This window comes from Podarcis tiliguerta (genome assembly GCF_965153285.1).
Source record: "Podarcis tiliguerta genome assembly, chromosome: 9".
NCBI lineage: Eukaryota > Metazoa > Chordata > Lepidosauria > Squamata > Lacertidae > Podarcis > Podarcis tiliguerta.
In genome coordinates, this window is record NC_139542.1 from 46,579,092 (window position 1) to 46,597,482 (window position 18,391).

An 18,391-nucleotide genomic window follows, 5' to 3' on the forward strand; every position below is an offset into this window, starting at 1 on the left:
GAGAAAACCTAGCTGGAAAAAATCTACAGAAGAGAAGAAAACTGATGTTGCTTACCTTTAACAGATGTTGTTTGAGTGGTCATATATGTAGTCACAAAAAGGGGATCTGTGTCTGTGCAGAGCACCATCCTGGAACTTTCTAGAACTCAAGCCTGAGAGCTGATGCTCATGCCCCTAACCCTCAAAAGGGAGATATATCTCTTTTACATATGCCTGAAGGGGCAGTACGTGCACTTCTATTCAGTTTCTTCATGATTGTTGTGAGAATATCCCACCAAAAGAAAGGAGGCACCTGCAGTGGGAAAGGAGGGTGGATTGTGACTTCACAGATGATCACTTGAAGAACATCAGTTACAGGTAAGCAACGTGTTTTTCTTCTTCATAGACTCTGTGCAGCTACACATATGGAAGACTAGCAGCCAACATACATGGAAGGAAGCGCTGGTGTTATTATGGGGGGGGGGGGGAGTTGTCCAGAAGAGCTCTCCCCAAGATTGAGTGAGAGGTTATTTTCACTTCCAACACACAATGCTTTATTAAAGTGGAAATATAGCCACTTTGCAGAGTTCTGGTAATATTGTTGACATCCATCTGTCTCAAGAGACAATGGAGTGGACTTCTGGGGATGAAGTCAAACTGCTGCAATAGCAGCATTGAGGTGACCTACCTGGGGCACAAGCCTGGGCATTGTGGATGGATACCCTGGGCTGCCCAGACGACAAGAGCCCTCTCTCGCTTCGCTGATATAGTCCAAAGGAAAGCAGAACAATATGCTTGGGACGAGCTTGGCTGCAATAGCTGCCAGAAGGAGGCATACAAGGCGCCATCCCTCTTAATGTAATGAAATACCCTAAAAAAAAAGGTAGCAGCATCTGGGGAAATGAACACTATTGGGAAGAAACACAAAAGGCCCTTTTCAGATTTTCATAGCAAGAAAAAAATGCTTATGTTGTTGTAAAAAGCAACTGTTCTGTCCAGATAGAAAGCTAAAACCCCTCCAATCATCTATGTACAGACAAGACTGGAACAATTAATCCACATGACTGGAACCAACAAGTCCCTTTGGAGAAGAAAATGTGAAACAATCTAAAGGAGGACAAACCACAAACTTTTCTCTGTCGCCATTCAAATAAGTTGAATCAAAATGCAGAGCACATTGTTCACCAAGTATCCTTGCCAACATGTGTTCACCAAAAAAGATTCTTAAGAAGAACACATCCTGAAGCTGAAATGAATTCAGGGAAGCTCACACCAGCAGAGTAAGAACTGAGGGAAACTCCAGGACTGGACACTGATACTGGGAATTGTAAACTGTTAAGACCTTTAAAGGAAAATGTAACAAATGAATGAGCAAACACTTAATATTACTTCTAAAGGATGGTGTAATGAAGAACCCAGATGTTAAGAATAGCTAAAACCTGAACAGCAGGTTGAGCAGATAATCTGAAGCATGATTAGTGGAGTTTGCAAAAGCAGTAAGAATTGAATCTATTTCATTGTATAGGATTGCCTCATGGAAGAATATCATTTTAGAGATCCCTAAGAAAGCTGTATATTCAGGCTGTTAGGCTCATCATTAGTGCATTTTGGTGCACTATGGTCAGTGGGGATGCAGTTTGTCCCATTGAGTGACACCATATGTAGCACTCTTGGAATGATGCAAAAGTGCAGGAAGATATATGGAGAGGTTCTTTCAGTGGTGGGGATCTTGATCTGCTCTGCTGCAGAATTAATGGTATTTAGAGATGGTGAAATGGTCCATCAGGGGATAACCCTAGAGACTGAAGCAGATATCAAAGGTTCAAGGCCTTGAACAAGTTTGTGTCAGCTTGTCTCTTTCCAATATTGATTCCAATATTAATAGGGAATAGGGAATGATGATGTTGAAGCCAATACCATCAGTACTGGAAGTTTATAGAATTGAAGGAATAAAAGAGGATACTGTTGCAGGAAGTGGCATTGATATTGAAGCTGAAGCTGAAGCTGTAGTCTCAGGGTCCAGAGTTAGGGTTCAAGATGAGATGTTCTGAACAAGAGCAGTCAGCAGGTCGGTAGGAGTTTCAGCAAGGTCAAACTTGGAAGTGGTGCAGGGCTTGCTACTTGTGTTGAAGCAAGTGGTTTAGGATGATAGTAGTATAATTGTAATGCTGCTTTCCCTTTGATTCATGAACGGGAAACCTTTTTTGGATGAAACCAATTCTATGGGCTCAGTTCTTTCCTTTTCAGTCTCTGTCCTTAAGTCTATTGGTAAGCAGAGACTGATGAACTGACACCTGGGTCAGAAGGTTAGTAGGGACAGTGGATAAACTGAGATTGGGGACAGAATATGTTGTCTCTATGTAGGAAGTCTTGGGTACCATACTTTTTGTGGTCTGCAAAGCTCATTCCACATAGATAAGAACAGCAATTCCTATGAGCTTGCTTAGTGCAGTTTTGGCAATGAACAGGAATCAACTGTTTAGCTTCCTAAACAGATCAGATAGCAGTTATTATCCTGCTTTAAACAGCTTGCTATCAGAGGTGGGAATCTTCCACAATTTCAGCACTTTTTAAGAGAGATCAGCTGCACCATAGGTGCATGGGGACAAAATGCAAGGGCAATACTACCAAATATAAATGTAGCTAGTGGTTATTTTTTAAGAAAGTTAGAAAGAAAAAGAAAAAAGGAAGCTTTTTTTTTTTTTACTAAAATAGGGTGAAAGAGCAATTTCCTGAGAAAATTTTCCGTTTTTGTGGTAGTCAAAAGAGAAATGAGTGGGAAGGCACATACTCAAGGCATGCATGATTAGAAAACATCTTCTGATGGATGGGTTGGGGTGGGCATGACACCAGCTTCTGGCCATGAGCTCTAGAAAGTTTCCAAATGGTGCTTTGCTCAGCTGCAGAACCCATATATATGTGCCTGCACAGAGACTACAAAAACACAGGGCTGGAATGAAAGTACTATAGATCCAGACCTATTTCCAGATAAAGGCTTCCTTGTCGTAACTTTCCACAATTCTAAAGCTAGCTATCCAAACTGGAATGGGATGCTAAATCCTCCTCCTAGTCTAGGACTGGGAAGCAAAACTAAGGCTGCAGTTTTAACCCCTTAATTTTGGACTTTGTGGGTGGGTGCTTGTGCTGCATCAGCTGGCCTCCTACAAGTGCAACCTCCCACTTCTGTCCACAAAACTGCTGGTGGTATCCCTGCCAGTGGGCCCAATTGCTGTGCCAGCCTGCAACTGGAGCATGAATAGGGCCCTATCTGACTGCCCTATTTCCTTTAACTGCTACCACCAAGAACACACATGGCAGCGGCAGCAGGGAGTTAGGATTGCTCTATTGAGTTGTTACATCCAGAGACTGCATCAGGAGTTACACCTGTCAAATCATGTGAATCAAATGACTCCTAGATATCGGCAGATAATACTTCCTGCTTCTTTGGTCTGGATAATTTGTCAGACAAACTGCCAGATGAGCATATCTGTACTTCACAATTGGCCTGCCCTCCTTTTTCCTAGCTTAGATTTCCCTCTGTCTGCTATGCCTAGGTTGCTGATCTTGGTCTTGGAAAAAACCTGCACACCTCACCTATTTTTCACTAGGTACCATATTTTTCTGTGTATAGGGCAATGTTTTTTGCAAAAAGAAAAGTCAGAAATGGGTTTTTCTTATACATGGATGGTGAATGCACAGGGAGGTTTTTTCCTCCCTCAAAAGCTGAACAATTTTGGATGATCTTGGGTGTTGGTGGGGCATGCTCCACTGCTGCCAACACATGCATGCACAGGCCCCACCACGGGGGGTTGCTACACTGGTACCGGTGCTTTGAATATTTAATAAAATATCAAAGTTGTTTTGTTTGATGTTTAAAATACTGATTTCATGATTTGGGGTTTAAAAGGAGGGGGGTTGCCTCATACATGTGGGCATTTTATACACAGAAAAATATGGTAGCTCCAAAAGCTGGAAACACTTATGGAATTTCTTGTTATTAGTGAGGGTCTGAGGTTCTGACTATGCTAAATTATGCTTTAACATAACATTTTAGCAGTCCCCCCCCCCCAGCATTTAAATTTTAAAAAAACTGATTTACAGTATCTGGTGGACATTAAATTTTCAACACTTACTTTTCAAGATCTCGGGATTGTAATGTGCCGCAGCAAATTTTACTGGATTTGAATCCTCTGATCTTGCATCGAAGCTGGACTGTTCCCTATTGTGTTGCCAGCTCCCTTTCCTCAACTGACATTTGAACATTTTCCAGTATTCTGGATAAAGTACTGTCATGAGTTCATCCACACTGGATACAGACCGCAACTGCTCTTCCAACTCTTTACTTGCATGAGTCTGCTAAAAAAGAGCAAAAATAATTACTTTCCACATTATACAAATGTTTATATATATATTAATATGATCAACGGCAAGTAAGGAAGTCTCTTTCCCTATAGAGATTTCATTATAAAAAATGCATTCAAGTCTGTCTAACTATCTACCTACCTACCTTCTTAGTTTTGTTAAGGCTGTTATGAAAGTACGAGGAGGAAACAATATATTGACTTTGTTAGCCCAGTATATTGCCATTATTGGTCCAAACAAACTGCCATTGGGGACACTTACAAATGAACACTAACACCAAAACTAGTTTTAGGCAAACATGAATAAACTACAAACAAAGATTCTTCATTCAATATCACATAGGCTGCAATTCTATGCATGCTTATTTAGAAACAAGGCAGGCAATGTCAGCTAAACTTATAGAGCCTTCAAACATTGATTTTGTGTCCCACTATGACAATGATTTAGCATAAAGTAAAAACAGTGCACTTTAATTTGATGAAAAGAAACATTTAAAAATTAACTAAGAACCAGAGGGGGGGGGGCAATGCAGTGAAAAAGGCAGCAAGGGGAGGAAGAAATAAAAGCAGGTTAATGATCTTTTCTGAATTTCATTGTTCCATTTTCTATAACTATATCATTGTATACTTTTAATACAGTGGTAACTCGGGTTACAAACACTTCGGGTTACAGACTCCTCTAGCCCAGAAGTAGTACCTTGGGTTAAGAACTTTGCCCCAGGATGAGAACAGAAATCGCATGCTGGCAGCAGCGGGAGGCCCCATTAGCTAAAGTGGTACCTCAGGTTAAGAACGGTTTCAGGTTAAGAACGGACATCCGGAATGAATAACCAGAGATACCACTGTGTGTGTATATATAATAATAGTTTTTAAGAGTACACATTTACAATACACCTTCTGGATTATGTTGAAGCAGTCTTTTTGAATTTGCAGTATGTCATGCAATTAACGTGATGAAAAAATAAAATAATTAACAACATACTTTTTCAAGATAATGGTCTCAAATATTTAATGCCTTCACCCTAAAGGAATTTCAGTCACATGAAATTCTCCTTTATTCTATCTTGTCATAATATAATAGCCCTGCCGGCTGATGAACTTAGAATGAGATTTAAGCTACTTCAGGTGCAAGGAAGTTTATTTTGCATGAATAATTGGGGAAAGTATATTCATTGTATATATTGTTACCAAAAAAAACCACCCCAGCAACTGTAAAAAAAATAATCCTCAGTTGCTTAATGAAATAAATGCTCAAGCATCTGCTCAATCTAGCAATACAAACTAAATGTAGTTTATACTTTCACACCATGGCTTTTTTATTTAAGTCATCCCTGGTGCCCATTATTAATTATAAAGGTCAAAGTACTTAATACTTGGCTGAGCCTGCAACTCATAATTGATGGTGTGACGTGCAATAATACAACTTAATGGATTTATAGTGATCATAGTTGTCAGCACATTTCATTTTCAAGGATTTGTTGTGAGAGCTTTTAATGGAAAAGTGATGTCTATAAATCTTTGTGTTCATTTACTTGTATGCAGGACAAATTGGTTAATGGAAATGTATCAAGAGGGGCCAAAAGATGTGTTTATATGGTTGGCTGCTGTTGGTGCTTGGTGTTTGTGGAGTCCACCAGAAGAAGACAACAATGATAGAATAAGGGCATTGGAGAAGAAAAGGAAGGCCTGAGAAGCAGGCTTGGTTGCTGGCTTAGTCACAGACAAAGGGAGAACCTGTAAATCATGTCCTGAAAAGGAGCAGTACTGCACTGCTGGCTCTGAACTTCCAATGCCACCCCAATTTTGAAACTGCAAAATTCTGACAAGGCCTCTCCTCCTCCTGGCAGGGAGGTGTTGTGAGCAGGAAACGATTCCCACATCACGCAGGGGGCGTTCTGCCCCCTGCCCCGTCGTCATGACTGGCGCGCCACGCCCCCCGGCTGGGCACCCAATCGGGATGCACAGTGGGGGCGTGGCTTGCCGCTCAAATGCGACCGCGCCAGCCATTCTCTCCATTGCGCCCGCATTTTCGCTACGAGTCACCCACCCACCACTCCCTTTAGAGGTTAGCTTTTCTCTTGACTTTGCTATGGACCTCTGGTTGGTGGCCCTGGTTGCTCGGGGGGCCTGGTAGGAGTTCTTTCCAATTGGCAAATTGGCACCGACCTCTTGGGTTTTTTTGCCTACCTCGTAGCAATCGTCACAACCTTCATGGTATTTGGCGGTTAGGCATTGGAATGTGTTGTTGGTGTGTGGAAGGGCAGGTGTGGCCATCGCCTACCCCTTCAAATTTGGGTATTCCATTAAAGGAATCCGGCGGTTGTTGATCCTGTCCGATGCCTGTGTGGCAGGGGGCCATGGCACGACCCTCGGTGACATCAGGGGTGAGCTTATAGTTGTATTAGCATCAACAGGCTCCCCCGTCTGGTGGTTAATCCCCTCTTCAGACTCACCCCTCTCCGAGTGAGTGGAGTCTAATTTTCCGTGGTCCAGTGCCTAAGCCAATACCTTCTCACATGCTATAATCAATAAAGTTGTGGCCTTTTCTTGCCCATTAACCCAATATACCGTGTCCATGTGTCTTTATTCCCCAAGCGGGGATCGGGTCCTCAAAATCACAACCATTTTATCCAATCATTATGTTATTAACAATTTTATGTAACAATGCATTTTTAGAAATGGAATGTTTTCTGTGAAAAATGTTCTGCCACATATTATTCCCCAATTACAATTCAAAACTCAAGCTATATGCCTGGTCTTCTCCTTGCCTACAGAGACACATACTTGGGAGGTAAAGTGCCTTGCAGCGGTGAGATGGAAGGCTATCAGTTACTTGACAGAAGGCAGAATGCAAGTGCTGTTTAAAGCTTTAAATAGTATCTTGTGTTAATGAAAGGGAAGCATCTGTTCTTCATCAATTAAAATATTATCTTTCATATAGTTGTATTATATTTTCATTATGATAATATCCTTATTTACTATATAACATTTTAATTTGTGATATTTTGGTGGCCCACATCTCAAATGAATGTTGCTCATCTCACTTCTTACCACTGTTTATAATATGCTATAAATTAATAAGCAACATTCTTTCTCTGGCATGTGTTTGAATGGTAATAACTAAAACTTTTGACTAAACAGAAGTAAACTATAGCCCAAATGTTTAACAAGAGACGATCAAAGTATGTGAAGTAAGCAAATATAAAGAGCAATTCTGGAGAAAATCCACCCCCGCCTTAGTCCATGAGTAACATGCAATAAGTTCCAATGCAAATGCTGAACTTTATTCCAAAACAAATGGAATAATGTCATAAGGCATGGATTCAGAACTGTTAAACAATCCTTGTATAGTTTACAGATCTGAACAGAAATATTAATCGGAAGACCACCTACTTTGTCATGTTGCCTTGTTCTAACAAATAATTTCAAATTTAAGCATAGTAGGCCATGAAGAAAAAACCTACATAAAGGATTGCCAAGCCAACAAATGGCTCAGTTCAAAAATAGTGAAAAGAATAGTCAATAATGACAACATAAATGAAGTCATTAACATCACTCCCAATAATTCAGTGCATAAATAACATCTCAAAAAGTAAGAAGGAATGTAAAGGTAGTGATAAGCCAAGCATAAACATAAAAAGGAAGACATTTTATTGGATTTGTCTTTTGCTGTAGAAGGCCCTATGTCTGCGGAAACATTGTGGGCTTCGCAAGCCTGTAGGTTACCTTATAAATAATCAGGAATTTCACATTGAAAAACTATTATTGCCATTTCAATGACATTTTAACTTGCAATCCACAGGCCATTTAGAACGGATCTGCCCCTCCCACACAAATTAGTATCAAAGACTCCCACAAGCAAAACCAAGTATTTCACAAGTCAGTTCTGAAATGTGTACTTCTAGAAAAGGTAATGGTAAGGAAAAATTGAAATATTTTAATATGTTTTATTTTTATTTCATGACTGTCTAGTCCAACATTTTGATATTTCAAACAACATATCTTTCTTTATAATTCAGGGTTATAAGTATTATGGGTGTGTGCAAAGTTTCAGTCAAGAACTAATTCTGTTTAAGTGTTCCACTTAAATATGCTATAAGCTGCATGATTTATCAAATCCAGTATATAAACAGAATAGTCTGGTCTTAAGTTGAGAACAGTTAAATATGGTTCTTATGTAACATGTAAAAAAGTTCAAGAAGCAAGTTAAGATGAAATATTTCCATGAGGATTTCTAACATTTTACGCAGAGAAAAACTCCCAGGCAGACACTAGAAATATTATAAAAGGTCACTGTATGTCAGTTGCTAATTTACAATGGCTAAAAAGTCCAATTCCAGATGTTAATAAGTTCTCACATTGAATATATTATGTGCTCACTGTGCTTCCTGCATGCAATAACCAAAATGACTTAAGAAACAGCTGAATTCATTTTAAAAATTTCTTCAATTTTCCGTAATTTAAAGCTCTGCCCATCATACAAACCAAAGAAAGCGTTTGTGGAAAACTTTAATTGAACACCATGTTTACTTGCACACCCAAAATAAGAAAATAATAGAGAAATGAGATATGCTAATATCTTCAACCTAGTAGACCTAAATCAGAAGTACAGCATCTCATTCTACCTGTATAGTCACATCATATATTCCCCTCTCTGTACAGATATGTAATTTCCCTACTTTATAGCTGAAAGCAAATCTGGCAAACTGTAGAATATAATTATTATAATCAGATGATATACAGGTAACTCACATCTTATGCAGGGGTTATGTTTCTTGCCATTGCATGTACAGCATAAGCAAAACTGTGTAAGGCCGGAATACCCCCAGATACCATGTGAGACCAGCATAGAAAGGTACCATCTGGAACCAGCCTTGGATAGAAAGCTACTCAAAAAGGAAGTGTCACTCCTGGATCTTTTCAGCATTTCTTGAAAGTTTTATGGTGATTTTTTAATTAGGGTCATTTTGAATACAGAAAAAAGTAAGGTGCATTGCAGTGTGGTGCCAGGGATTTATTTATTTTTTTAAAGCTACATTTGCCTCCTGGGCTTCCTCCTGCAAACTTTGTTTGCACATTATTTTTCCTAAATGCACTCATATTCTTTTGAAATAGGCATATCTACAAGAAGTAACTGGAACTGAGAGTATGGCCATATAAGGACATCTTTTAATCCTAATCTTCCTTCAATGTGCATTTCAAGAAAAAAAAAAAAAACAGGATCACTTACTAACTGGAAATCTGATACTGGTATGCTGACAATAAGCACTGCATTGCATTTGGTCTTTATTATTAATTAATTAATTCTGTATGCCACCTTAAACCCACAGGTCTCAGGAAAGTTCACAGGACAGAATTTGGTCTTCTGTGTTCCTGTTTTTTTTTGTCTTCACCTGTTCTTCTAAACCCAATCCAAACTGTTTGGCCCTGCTTTGTTCAAAGTATCATTTGCCAGTTTGGATGTATGCCAATTGTAAGAACTCCTTGTACAAGACTGTGTATTTTATGTATTCCGTAAATATAACAAGGTAACTTTTGAACATAATGCTAAACCACCATTTGACACTATAGGAATGAGCTGAGTAAACCTTGTAGGCTTTCCTACTCCAGCACAGATGAGGGAAGGATATTTAAGTTTTTGCTTTTGTTGTTTATTGTGCAAACTGAGAGTGTTAACTGAGAGAGTGATGAGTGTTCACTACAGTTTAGGGCAGAGGTTGTGAACCAGTGGCATTCCAGATGTTGTCTCATTAGCCACAGCCATCATGGCTAATGGCCTTGTGTGATGGAAGTTGCAATCTCGCAGCACCTGGAGGGCCACAGTTTAGCTAACCATGATTTAAGGAAACAAGTCAATCATGAATTATGGTTTGAAGTTGGCTTCCTTCCTTCCCTAAACCTTCACCAGCCTGACGTCCTTCAGATATTTGGGACTACAGCTCCCATCCAGCATAGCTGGAGCGCACCAGGTTGGTGAATGATGCCTTGAACTATAGTTAAGACAAAGCAGAGTTTATCTGCCTTCAGACACAAAGAGTAACTGCAGTTAGTTGAAGATAGAAGCAAAAGCTTCCTATCTCCTTGCAGCAGTACCAGAGGAAAGGGGGGGGGGGAGCACATAAGTTTGGAAAATCTTGCATGTATGTTAAGCCATAGTTTAATATTACATGCAAACTAATATTAAATATCTAATTTATTTGCTAAACTACATACATTTCTATTGTATTTCCATATGACCAAGACTTCTTGTTGCTGTGAATGTCACTTCCACAAACCTGTTCTAATTTCCCTTATTGAGTTTATTTTGATGAAAATAGTTTGCATGGATGCAATGTACCCCCTCTCAAAAAAATGAAAGTGAACTTGAAAACGGAGCAATTAATTATCATGTCAATAGTAAACCCCAAAAGGGATTAGATTTAGTGTTTTTTGATAGATAAAATAAATAAATGCAAGGGAGAGGGGAAATGAAATACATATGAACACAAATGTATTGTAAAAATGCAACTTAGTAGTTAGCCAGAATGTAACATTTTGAAGATCAAAATATATTTCTTTAATGGTTTATAACATCAAAACTGCAATGCACCAATATTTTCCTTTCTTTCCACAACAATCAGATATAGCCATTACTCAAAATATTTTGACAAAGAAGAAAGGAAGTCTCTATTACCATGAAAACAGATTTGAGTCAACTAGTATATTAGATTTATGCCACCTGCCTCCTGACATTTGCTTGGCATACATAATGAGTCCAGGAATTCTAGCTACCATGGCTGTTATGAAATGCCAAAATAGATTATGGGTGCCGCAAAAATGATGTCTATAGTAAATGTAACATAGCACTTATTCTCTTTGTGCTTAGCTTAGTCAGGAATTTTTAGAAAAGTGCAACCTGTGCCGTTAATATAGTGCAACTTGTACGGAACGCTGGCGACAGACATTCACACAGTTGTTCAAAAATAATTTTACACCATTTATCAAATATGTGAGAAAGAGACAATAAATGCCATGAAAACTTACAAACTGCCTAAAATAAAGTGAACTTGCAATTTCAGATATTACTAGGTTCTTACAAATTATTGCCTCAGTTTTTCATTTCTTCTTGTTTTTTAAATAAGTTAAAAGAGGTTCAAGAAAAGGGTAAGTTCAACGTTGTTCCCGGTAGCTGTGAGGTGCTGATGAAGCAGCGTATAAAGTAATAAAGAAGACAGGGTGCCAGCGTTCTATCCCAGTTTCACCCTAGCAGTCCATGCAGTTGAGAGGCTGCTGTTTTGCCCCCGATGGGACCAATTTGTTGGGGTTGGTGGATGGCATACTCCATGAGCACAGTTTTCTGGGCTTCTTCAGTTGTCTCGTGCCATTGATGTGTCTGCTAGTGCTAACTGATAATAATCCAAATGGAATCTTATCAGAATCAACATAATACACTTCTAGGTGTTCAATTAAATACAAAGTAAATTCTCCCACTATATACAAAGGATTAATTTTGATGCAAAAGTTCATAATTATGTCTCTGAAGAGACAATTTCTTGATCTGAAATTGCACGCATCAGGTTTCAGCAATGGATCAATACACTATTGTGTGAATATTTGTTGCCAACGTGCTGTATGAGTTGCACTATTCATGAATTGTAGCAGAAGCATCCAGTGCATCATTGAATGAGATCTGGTGAGTGCTTAGGGGCCTGTGCTATGAGATGGAAGCTTCTAGTGTCAATCTCAGGTCTACCGTGAACTTTCTGGTTGTGCTTCAGCATGTCTCACAGGCTCTACTTTATAAGAAAGAATAAAATTAAGCAATCTTACAAGAGTGTTGCAAGTTTACTGTGATAATGCATATGAAGTGCTTTGATCAATTATAATTATGTATAAATATGTGTATTTTTATGTATAAATATTAAGAGGCTATACAATACCTGTATATAGAGGATTCCCCTAGGACTCAATAGAATTCTGTTGCCTGGGCTGTCCATTGACCAATGTATGTAAGAGACAGCTTCTAGGAATGGAAGCCTCTCATCTCTCTGCCATGCAAATTATTTGTGCTCCAGAGCAGAAGTAACTTGTAGAGTACAGAGAGGGACAGTTAGATGGACATTGGTGTTCATAGACATTTCATTCCCTGCAACGACATGGGTTGATATGCAGGAGAAGAGAGAAAGAGAAACTTATGTGGATCCCCATGCAGAGGACTTGTACCTGTACTCAGAACTGATTGGGCCCCAACCCCTCCCAAAACTGAAAACACTATTGCAATGTGCATTGCAATGTATTTGATATGGGAAGCTTTATGTCTGGTCTGGTAAAAGGTTGTTTAACTGTTGCCTGGGGCCTTAACTGACAGCTGTGTGGAAGGACTGGTGTATGCATATTTTGATTGATGGGTGCAGGGCAGGTTTAGAATTTTCAGTTGGATAGCATGATTGGCTGGGACTGGAGTAGAAGAGCCAGAATAAGTGTATGTGACAGCTCAGTGCTGGTCAGCAGAGGGAGAGTTAGGGTTGTCTGTGCTTGGCGTTTGTGGAGTTGCCCAGAAGAGAACATCAAAGGAAGAGGTTTGTTAAAGAAAAAGGAAGACCCGAGAGGCAGATGGATTGGCTTGGTGGCTGAAGACTTGTTGAGTATGGCTGAATCATTTGGCTTAGGTTGAACAGACAAGATCTCTAGGGTAGTACAGGAAGACCCACCTGCACTTCAATAAGTCAGTAAAGGGTTTGGGGAAAAGGCTTCTGGCAAAGTCCTTGCTTATAGTTTTGGTGAGGCTTAACTGAGATGGAGAGATTAAAATGGTAATTTGGCTAAAGGGTTTTAACAGGATAATCAATACATTAAACAACCTTAGTTGTTTAAAAATTTCTGAGAACAAGCATTCAGAACAACATGAAATATGAAAACAAAAGGATCATTTTAAAATGTTTTTAAAACATGCAATAAAAATCACATCACTTACGCACTTCTTAGGAAGTGTTTGATGTTTGATACAGTCCCATGATTATATCTGATGTTCCTGTGTACTCCATTTGTGAATATTTTTCCAAAATTTGCAATTCAGAGATCAAATAGAATGCTAGACTGTTATTATTTTCACCATAACTAAATGAGAATGGAATTTTTCATATAGACTTCTAACCTTCCTTCCATTAAAGGACAAAGAAAAGATTCCTAAACAATGCTGCAGAATAACAGGGAGAAGCAATAGAATAAATCTCTACAGAATGTCTGAGGGGATCATTTTTAGATAGGCGAAAGCATCGAGCTCTTAAAGAAGTAAGGCAGAGGTACTAAATAACAAAAGAGTGGGTTGCTTTTTTTCAGATTTTTGGAAGCTCTTCTCCATCTACCCCTAGTGAAAGAATAGGCTGTTTTTCTATCTCTTTAGAAAGGTGGGGGTGGAGTGGGAGAAAGAATGAGAAAAATTCTCAGAGATGCATGGATTTGGTATGGCATTTACCTTTTATTGATGATGAAAGGTAGGTGAGGGGTGTGTTCTTCTTTTAACAACAACAATAGGCCCCCACCCAAACACCCCTTGCATAGATTTCTGTAGCCTCACTGGCTGCCACACTTCCTGGAATGCATTTCCTAATGGGGAAACTAATGGGTAGCTAAAGAGGCTCCCTCTGGAACACCTAAGGGTGGGACAAGTTTTCTTCTCCCTTTTCTAAAAAAGATAGAGAGAGAGAGGTCCATACTTCTGCCAGGTTTGGGCGGTTATGTCCAGAATCAGTGCAATTTTCATAATAATTATTTTAAAAAATAATTAGAAAGAAGATATTCACTGCCAAAATGAATCAGTGTCATTAAGAAATGATATCTATGTCAGTATCTTATCCTCCTTGTGACAAAGCAGAGTTCCATAGGATGACAGAAATCTACATTAAAATTCCAGACATTTCATCCCATATCTGGAAATAATTAGTTCACTCTATTTTCAGGCTGTTGAACTGGATTTCTGTATCTCCAGTTATTTATAGGAGCTGAAAGAAAACAAGAGACATATTATAGATAGTTTTAGGTTTCATGTTCACAAACTCTTACAATGTGAATAGCTCTCTCCATTTAAAATTCCTTTGTGTGGAATATGAATTTTTGGTCTGTACAGACATGATATATTTATCTTTTTGAAACCCTGAATATGCTTGTAAGAGGCATCTGATATTTAAAACACCCACAAGGAACTCAGAATGAATAACCCTATCCAAAGTTTGTGAACATGATGTACTACACGGTAAAACTAGCTGTATATTTATTGAGGTGGGTTTTCAATGGTGCAATGACAGTTTCAAGATTCATGGGTTTCTTAAAAAAGGTGAAAGCTTCTCAACAAAGCAAGGAAGTCTGCCAGCCACAATCAAAAGCACTTACAGCTACCCTCTGTAAGTCAAAATCATGCCACATGTTAATTTTTGAAGGGCACATAGAAAAAGTATATCTTATGCATAAGCACATGCAGATTCGTGCATGTGAAAAAATGAGAGATTAGATGTCTTTATGAGAGGACAGATCTGTGTCCCTGGGTAAAGCACACAGCCCAAGGAAGAATTGGCTTACCAAACTCCTTGTGAGAAAGGTTTTCTTATTAACATCCCCCACCTTTCTGCTTTAATTTCAGTTCATGATATCCAATATGTAAATAACAAGATACAATATTCAGGGTGAGGTCCAACCAGTGAGTTTACAGCAAGGGGGAAAATCAGAACTACATAGCTCTAAGCTTACATACATCACTAAAATCTCATTCTACCCACACTCCAGCAATTTAAGATAATAATTTATTGACAAAGACTTATTGCTTAAGAAAAACAACAACCAAATTCTCAAAACTAATGTACTAAGTTCAATTCTACCTCTTATTTTTCACATCTGTTGAGACAAAGGATAATTAATTAAAGTTAAAAATTTATAAAAACCTGTTTTATAAATTCTGTTCTAGTTTTAGGAGCACTATAGTCACAAATGCCTGTTATGGAAAAAATGTCTTTGGGAAAAGCTGATATAGGCTTTACTTTCCAGTGCAGTTTTCGGAACTTCCAGTTCAAGGCAAAATGTCTATCAAAGCTGCAAGGAACTGCTTGTCTGAGCTATATTTCAGTTGTTTTAGAAGTACACAGTACTGCTAAGTATAAACAGTCAGCTGACAAAACATATACAATGTGATATAAAGGAACTTAAAATCATAACATTTCAAAGCAACTTTTATTTATATTGAACATCTGGGTTGGTGTATGCAACCTGTTCAGCTCAGAGAACTATACTAAAAAAGTATCCTCAGTTGGGGGGATGCAATTAATTTACACATCAAATTTCCATTAATGTGGTAAAGAAAAAATCACAAAGGGCTGGAATGTCACACATTCTTTTTAACCATTTGAGCAAAGCTAAAAATGACTGTTTATTTAAACATTTCTATCCCAGCTTTCATTTTAAAAAACCCAAGGCAGCTAAATAGAAATAAAATAACAGAAATTATATAAACTACTAAAACACTGGAGAGTCACAGTAAAAGCAAAAGAAGTCTGGCTATTCTATCAAAGCTGTGATTTTCTAGATATTGTTGGGCTACATTAGCCCCAGCCAGCATGGCCTAACATCAGGGATGATTGAAGCTGTAGTCAGCAACCTTATTTATTGTAAGCCACCCAGGGAACTTTATGTCATCAGGTGGTATGGAAACACCACAAATAACAAATGAGTATCTCTGAAGGGCTACAGGTTCCCCTACCCCTACTCACACAACTGAAGGCCTTCTTAAAAGGGAAGGCTTTTATACCATGGTGGAAAGTCATCGTGGATGGGGCAAGATGACACTCCCTGGGCAAGATGCTCTAGAGCCTAGATCTACCTCAGAATCCATGAAAGGCTCTATCCCTTCCTCCAACGAAAGAGGAGTTTGGGACAGATAAGAGGGCCTCTGCAATGATCCTAATGCACAGGCAGAAGAATACATTTCAGATACCAGTCAGTTCATTGAGATTTCCACTAAATAATGAAAATCATTGTATATGCGTATATGTAAATTTACATTCTGCAAAATTAAGAAGTTAAAGTGCTTAACTGGACAGGGCTGGGGCAGTGTGGCAAGGAGATAGGGACCATGTCAGTATAACAGCATGAATGCTGCCACCAGTCTGGCATTCCCAACAGTGCACCCAACCACATCCATGGAAGTAGAAGTGATGCCAATGTTAAGAGGGAAGCTTTGTGCTCCACCACATACATTACTATTGGCTGCTTTGCACTCAAAAGCCCAGACTCAGTAGATTCTAGGTAGGTGTAAAAACAACAATAACACACTGCCAACACTGAGCTAGACAGACCAATGGTCTGATTTGGTATAAGGCAAATCCAGTATTTTTATATTTTCAAACCTTCTTTGTAATCATGAGCACTAGATGCATATTTCTGAGAATAATTCTCAGTCTGCAACAGCAGTATAGAAGAAGAAAAAGAAGAAGAAGAAGAGGAGGAGGAGGAGGAGGAGGGGAGGGGAGAAGTTTGGACTTGATATCCCACCTTTCACTCCCTTTAAGGAGTCTCAAAGCGGCTAACAATCTCCTTTGCCTTCCTCCCCCACAACAAACACTCTGTGAGGTGAGTGAGGCTGAGAGACTTCAGAGAAGTATGACAAGCCCAAGGTCACCCAGCAGCTGCATGTGGAGGAGCGGGGAAGCGAACCTGGTTCACCAGATTATGAGTCCACCGCTCTTAACCACTACACCATGCTGGCTAGAGAAACACTGCACCTCCCTGAGCAAACCCAATCACAACACAAAAGATGTATGCACTCCTGTTGGGGTTCTTATGCCCTTGACCATCCATTTCTGATTCATACCTTGCTCTGTTTCTTAATCTATTCAAGCAGTCATCCTTGCAGCTGTGCATCAACAATGATGCATATTACAAGTGGCTGCGGAACAAGAGGACATGATTCCGAAAATTGAGGCAGACTAAATTATCACACAGTAGCTTTAATATTGGCTTCAGTCATAAATTAAGTTCAACTGTGTTGCTGTCTGTAACAACTACAGCAACTAATGGGCTGTGTTTGACTTGTTGGTTGTAAGTTAGGCAGTCTTGTAACAGCAAAAAACACACGCCACCCATTACACTATATCCAACACAAAATGGGGCAGGGGATAGCAAAACAGAGAACACTGTAACAGTAATTACTATCTTTCTTAATAGTTTAATTAATTTAATTAACTTAATACCTACAGTATTAAAAACTGCTGACATGATATAGCACATGGAAATTGTGTTAATAAGGATACCACTTTATATTATGATAGTTTTCAGTTGTAAACACAGAGATACCTTTGAATTTCAACAATTAGCAAACTATCCACACTGGCATAAGTGAAATATTACAGAACAACCTTGCTACTAAGGCATATCAGCTTCATTGTTCTAAACTATTTCGCCTTCTTTAGCCAATTGCCACCAGCTAGCTGCATTGAACCCACTGCACCTGATACCTATTTTGGGAGCCTAACATTGCCCTTTCAAGCCAAACTGGCAACCACCATAGTACTTTGCTGTGCTTTCTTCCAAAATAAACACTGCACAGCACTATCATGGCTGTTCTTGCAGCTCTCTCTCTCTCTCTCTCTCTCTCTCTCTCTCTCTCTCTCTCTCTCTGTTACACACGCATTTGGCCAACAGTTGGAAAGAAAGCCAGAATTGGCAGCCACCACTGCATTGTGCTGTGCTGTGCTATATCTCCTTGGACAAAGAAACACAGTGCAATGCAGTAGAGGTTCTTAGCAATCTAGCAACACAGTTGATCCAATAAAACTAACTATCCAAACAGTTTTGGATCTATCTCTCTCTCTCTCTGCCTTCCCCCTTCTCTGGAACCAAAACAGCAACTTCTCTTGTAACTGCTACATTCCAGAATGATGAAACGAGTAAAAAACTTACACTATGACACAAATCAAGGATAAAGCCAAAATATCTGTTGAATATTTAGCCAAAAAACAAGAGGGAATTTCATTCTGAAATGTGTACAGAGGTGTCTGGAGTTATTAAGCAGTGTCCTGCTTTTTTAC

General features: G+C 39.0%; 1 protein-coding gene across 3 annotated transcripts in view; it reads right to left on the bottom strand.

Annotated features, from left to right (window-relative positions):
• VEGFC (vascular endothelial growth factor C) overlaps positions 1-18,391 on the bottom strand; it is a 38,859-nt gene that overhangs the window by 11,491 nt on the left and 8,977 nt on the right. For 2 of the 3 annotated variants that reach the window (XM_083457468.1, XM_083457469.1), the window contains exon 2: positions 4,113-4,332. In XM_083457468.1, the coding sequence (XP_083313594.1) occupies positions 4,113-4,332 (220 nt within the window). Of the gene's footprint in view, positions 1-4,112; positions 4,336-18,391 lie in introns of all 3 variants that reach the window. The other variant, XM_083457467.1, reaches the window with a different exon arrangement.